Source organism: Monopterus albus, unplaced genomic scaffold, assembly GCF_001952655.1.
Source record: "Monopterus albus unplaced genomic scaffold, M_albus_1.0 scaffold31.1, whole genome shotgun sequence".
Taxonomy (NCBI): domain Eukaryota; kingdom Metazoa; phylum Chordata; class Actinopteri; order Synbranchiformes; family Synbranchidae; genus Monopterus; species Monopterus albus.
In genome coordinates this window covers 991,830-997,829 of record NW_018127911.1, presented here as the reverse complement: position 1 = coordinate 997,829, position 6,000 = coordinate 991,830, and the positions used below count along the sequence as shown (strand labels likewise).

General features: G+C 37.0%; 2 protein-coding genes across 7 annotated transcripts in view; one reads left to right on the top strand and one right to left on the bottom strand.

Annotated features, from left to right (window-relative positions):
• The window catches only part of nr5a2 (nuclear receptor subfamily 5, group A, member 2), a 72,993-nt gene extending 70,717 nt beyond the window's left edge, over nt 1–2,276 (top strand). Inside the window, exon 7 of one of the 2 annotated variants that reach the window (XM_020596913.1) lies at nt 240–2,276. In XM_020596913.1, the coding sequence (XP_020452569.1) occupies nt 240–487 (248 nt within the window). In that variant the 3' untranslated portion in view covers nt 488–2,276. The remainder of the gene's footprint in view (nt 1–239) is intronic. The other variant, XM_020596914.1, reaches the window with a different exon arrangement.
• A 1,344-nt stretch (nt 2,277–3,620) lies between these two features.
• LOC109958158 (adhesion G-protein coupled receptor D2) overlaps nt 3,621–6,000 on the bottom strand; it is an 83,507-nt gene continuing 81,127 nt past the window's right edge. For 3 of the 5 annotated variants that reach the window (XM_020596579.1, XM_020596581.1, XM_020596580.1), the window contains exon 24: nt 3,621–4,316. In XM_020596579.1, coding sequence (XP_020452235.1) covers nt 4,179–4,316 — 138 coding nt within the window. In that variant the 3' untranslated portion in view covers nt 3,621–4,178. The remainder of the gene's footprint in view (nt 4,317–6,000) is intronic. The other 2 variants (XM_020596582.1, XR_002274632.1) reach the window with 2 other exon arrangements.

The following is a 6,000-nucleotide window of genomic DNA, read 5'->3' as shown; positions in this document are numbered from 1 at the left end:
TTCCTGTCAGTTCTCTACTGTAGTCCTGTCCAATACAGAGAAAAACTACCCTCAGGACATTTTAAAATTACAGACCAAACCAGAAATTTGGTTCTTGTGTGAGAACAGGGAGGCTTCTCGTTCTTCCATTATTTAGATTGCTTTGATTTTCATATACCTGTTCTCATACTTTTCCTTGTTACCCAAAGAAATTGTTAAAATGTCAGCTTATCTAACCTTTCTTTTGCTTCTTCCTGTAGATGTGAAGAACCTGGAGAATTTTCACCTGGTAGAAAGTGTCCAGGAACAGGTCAACGCAGCGCTGCTGGACTATGTTATGTGTAACTACCCGCAGCAAACTGACAAGTTCGGCCAGCTGCTCCTGCGGCTGCCTGAGATCCGAGCCATCAGCCTGCAGGCCGAAGAATATCTTTACTACAAACACCTGAATGGCGACGTACCCTGCAACAACCTGCTCATTGAAATGCTACATGCAAAGAGAGCTTAGAAAGGGACTGCCCTACCTATAATGCATCTGCATGGAGAGTTTTGCTGCAGCCCAAACACTGTGAGACGACCTGGAGAATGGGGAGCAGAAATCGTTAGCAGCTGTAGTTTATAATGAACTTCTTTTGATTTTTGAATTACAACTTGAAGAACAGACTAGGACAACACATGCACAGAGACTGATCATGTGCAGATAAACAGCATATGGATCTCTTTATTCTTAAAAAAAAGAGCCAGCTCTCCTCAACCACAAAGAAAAACACAATACTGAAAGGAAAAAAGAAAAAAGCTTGAAACAAACTCTGCATTTGACATTACAAGATGTTATTTATCATCTGCACGAGCACAATGTCAAGACTAGCAGGCTGCAACTTAAAGAATTAACAACCCTTGAGTGTTTTAGCACTGGTGACACTGTGAGAGGCTTTTTGTGCTGAGAAAGGAAGCTGAGCAGCACCGCCCATCTTTCAGGCAACTTTGTGACTAGACCGGTGACTGATTTTGATCAACAATCCTCCGGCGTGCTCTCTCACTGAAACTGGCTTTTAGTTGTTGCTGGTACTACAAAGACAACTGGACAGGCCCTTCAGCCGGGCCAGAGACTCTTAACTACCATCATGTCTGTTTTTTAAACTCAAACGAGATGCTTGCCATGGCAGCTTGACCCCACTGAAAAGGGAGAACTGGTCTAGAATAAAGGTCTAAAACAGGAACATTGATGAACAAAATGATAAAGAAAAATATTATGTTTTTTTTCTCTTGTAGTGGAAGTCATATGCTTCTCATGGTCACCTTGTGGTTTCCCTTTCTTATTCCATCTCCCCAAGGCATCTAAAACTATGTACCTCAGAAAGACCAGTGTTAAATTCATTTAATGTCAGCTGAAACAACTGTATTTATAGCCATTTTTTCCTGCAAAACTCCCCCCCCCTCATTATCTCATTCAAAATGGATCAAAACAAAACAAAGTGTGATTCTGAAGATGGAAAATGACTGATCCTGTCCAGAAAGACCAAAGCTTGCTGTGGAACAGAAGAAGGAAATTAGAAAAACCTTAATAATCAGTATTATAAGGAAAAAAAAAGAAAAAGAAAAAAAAAGATTTGTGTCACAGTTATGAGTCTGGCTTTATTTCATTACCATGCTAGCTAACCGTGCAGATGTGAAAGAAAATATGTACAAATATATATATAAAGTATTAATGTTGTAAAAAATTTTAAAAAAGAGTAATTCAACAGGTGTTTACATTCATGTGATCACATGGGAGAGAACTGTGATGAAGCATAAATTGCAAAGCAATGATTTCCTAAAAAATGAAATCAACTAAATGAAAAAAAAAATCTGTCTAGTTTGCTTTCTTTGATGTGTGTACAGTGTTTTATCTTTTATTTGTACTGAGCAGTACTTAAATTATGTCGTGAGACACTAAAATCAAAAAGGAATCACACTTAAAATGTTAATTTCTATGTGTGTCTGCTGGCATTCAAACATTAGTTTCTTAAGCATTGCTGTATAAGAGTTCTGCTTCACTTTCAACCTTTTTGTAGACGTTTTCATTTTTCCTTTTTTTTTTTTTTACAGTGCTTTTGCCTTTCTTATGTACAGTATGTCACTGGCTACGCTTAATAATGAAGATAATTTATTGCATCTCTGGGTTTCCATTTTGTGTTACATGACGTGAGGTGTCCATGCCAGAATAAATTTGTTTACTGTAGAATGTTCTTGTTTTGTTTTCACAAGTAGTTCTGAGATGCAGATCTGGAACAAAAATAATGGGTTTTCAAAAAAAATCACCGCAATTAAAAAAAAAAATGTTTAGGCAAGTCTGTACATTGAAAAAGAATATTGTATTTAAGCAAGTAGGATTTGAAAGATGTTTGTCCCAAATCAATTTTTCTTACTGACTTTCAACATGTATCTAATTGTTCTCTCTGGTTTGCTCTTATACCAAAGACTGCATCTTTTCCTCCTGTGACTTTTATATTGTGTCCAAAGTGCAAAACAAACAAAATTGACTTAAAAAAAATTTCTTAAAATACTGCAGCTCAATTTATTCTCATGTGGAGTTCTTCACGATTGCTGTCAAAATATTCCCCGGACCTGCCTCCTACAACAACCAACCACTGCTGTTTGTTTACTTATTGACAATTTGTTACACCATAGAATCATAAAAAGTCTGCCAAGAGTATATTTAATGTACAGAAAAGTCACTGAAGTCCCATATCAGTAAGAGGACTCTGATCCCAAGTTTCATCATCATTAACTGAGCAGACAGTCTTTTATACTCCACTGAAAATCTGTGTTTAGGCTCTTCAACTGCCTCGGATGTCCTTTCGCATACAAGCTAAATCCATCCCACATCCAGGTAATACAGGCACTAATGTGGTTACTGCATTATTCCTGATTTGAACTTTAATTTTGTTATAACACTGCTAAAGTTCTGCTTCACCTGCAGGAGGAGACAAAAAGTTTACTAAAAGCTTGGAGAAATAAAATTCTATCACTTCAATCAGAGGTTGCAAGGGATGGTCTGAAATTCAGCTTTTTACAGCAAACCTCTGTATCTTAAGAGTAATTGTCAAGGCAGAGTTGTGTGCAGGACATATGCTTTAACAAGGCATTAAACAATGACTACCTTTGTGTATTCACATCCCCAGTCAACACGTGGATACACAGTGCATCAAGATGCTATTTTCCTTTCTGCTTTTCTATGACCTTTACCCCCTCCTCACTGACATTCTGACTTCCTTTATCATATGATTGTGGGAGTGTCTCTTTGAGGCTAATTTAACTTTTCCTCATAATTCAATACATTATTATTGTGCTTATTTACAACAGATTCTCACTTCCTCCACACACTAACGCTGTCCAGTTTCATTACATGTATTTTTTGTAAGTAATTATAAGATAGCTATTCAAACACCTCTAGTATAACATTAGAATAACATACCATGTAGGAATGAGAGGTGAATTCCCAAGTGATATGCAGATTTAGAAACATTTTATTATACTGATACAAAATGTAATTCCTGTTGATGTTGGCCTATATGTATTTCTTTCTAATTTGTCATGCCATTCTCACCTTTAGTTGAGTTATCTATTAACATATGCTTCTTTTCTGTACCTGGGCAGAGTGAAGAAAGTAGATGAGATGCTGTACAATATCAATCAGTTATTATTATTCATGCCGTCCTGGTCTTTATTTGATAGGTTGACAGTAAAGTGACAGGAACTATGGAGAGAGATGAAATGATATATGGTTTTAATTTTTTTTTTTTTTTTTACAAATCCCTGCCTGAATTAAACCAGGGATGGAGTCATATGATATGCGTGTTACACTAATAGGTCACGAGGACACGCCGTTACTCAGTTCATATAGATCGCAGTGCTACCACACAATTTACTGGACAATATAATGGTTTCACAAATACATGTACAACAAGTAAAGCCATGTAAAACTGTTAATGTAAAACATAAAAATTAAGTCCTGGTATTTATTCAAAAATACCAGTATTAAGGAATGCAATACTTACAAACATGTACCAAATATTCCTCTCTCTACATGAATCATAGGTGACAGAAAATTGAAGAGTCAAGGAAAAATTAGCTACATTAAAGAAAATCAAAATGAGCTAATCTGATTACAACATAAATCACAATATAAAACTAAAATCACAATCACACTAACCAAGTCAGTCTACGTGGACGAGGTCGTAGCTTTTCTGAGGCGCAGGGCTACGAGGGAAACAGGAATATGTAAACTCCAGCTCCACAGGAACATGAAGACTACAACCAGCTGCGAAGGCATCCACTTCGAAGGGATTAGGCTCCTGGATGGTAGAGGGAGATGGGTAAGTGGGGAGTGTCAAGTCACTCTAGGAAAATAATATTTACACTATAGTAACACAAGAATAAGTTCATAAAATACACAGTTCGATTAGGATGGAGGGCATTGTCTTTCCATCCTCTCCTTTTTCCAAAATGTGTCCTTGTAATTGATTCAGACCCACTTTAATGTCTTTAAATATTTTTTATGTTACCTTGTTTTAAATCTCCTTCATGGTTCAATAAGGGTTTTGTTTCCCCATCTAATCAGTTTCTGTAGAATCCAGGTTGTCTTACTATACAGTGCATCAAAGTGACCTATACTATTTCTGACTCATCTCATTCTCAAACTGCTTCAGTTGTAATATTTCCAACAAGTCTTTAAATCGTGAATAGATGAAACAGAAAACCATTTCCAATGATCACATTATGTCTTAAATCAAACCTTTGATTATTGTTGAATAAAGGATTAACCAGAATTAAAGTCAACAGCTAATGTTAAAACCATTTTATATCAGGAGCAATTCAAATAAAAAAAGCAGCTCTGTTCACTGTATCTCAACTTTGGACTCCACTCATCCCTCAGCCTTCAACAGCACAAATGATGGTGTACCATAATACACTGCTTTTATTTATTTAAACCTATTTCTGCTCTCACTAAGAGCTTTTTGACACAAAGTTAATGAATGATCTAAGGACCTTTGCTTTTTCATCAGGTAAAGTTTTCTGCCAATGCAGAAAATCCACCCAGCTACTCCTTATAACCCATAACCAGCCTCTTCCCATCTCTCCCACGTACATTCATTTCTTCCCATGTTTTGCTGACCTACACCTTCTACAACAGAAATAGTGTTAAATATCTGCCTATTTTATTAGCATATTAATATTGGGCTTACAAGAGCGTGTGTAACCCTAACCTGAAAGAATCACACTGCAGCCAGATCTGCTGAGAACGTTTCTGTAATCCGTTGTGTACACTTGGTAAGTCCGTAACTTTTCTACATTTTCACGATATTTGATGAAATAAATTCATTAAATTATAGCCAACAAATTTTAAGTGTCTCTTGTATATATCAAACTTTTGACAATATACTGTATTCTTTTCAGTGCTTTTTCATGAAGCAAATGCAATTAGGATCATTTGACAGCTGAGACAATGATGATAATATTAGCGCTGCTCTGGTACAGCATTAAGGATGCTGGTCACAGCTGGGCAAGCAGCCAGTTTGATCCCCGGCGCACAGCACTCCAATCCTCACTTGGAGCTTGGCTTGCAGTGCCTGGCCTCCTGTCTGTAAATGTGTTAAACCTGCTTTCACTCGCCCTGAATTTGTATAAATAATGTATATACATTTATCCACAGACTCTAACAAGTGCAGCCTCAGGTGAAAATACTAAGAAATGCATGCTATGCGCATCCCCGAAGGTGGACATCAGCTCCAAACCAACCAACTCAAAAGATAACCGCTCAGAGAGCAAGAGAAAAGATGAAACACACACACACACGCACGAATAACTTGCCAAAAGCAACATAAACACACATACACACAAGCTTTCTCCCTCTCACACACACACAGATGCAGTGCTGTCAGTTTCTAAACTAGTTTTCCTTTCTGTAACACAAACAGCCCCAAGTTGTGTCTACCAGTGTTATGTGAAGCTTTTAAACTCTGGAACCACATCACTCGT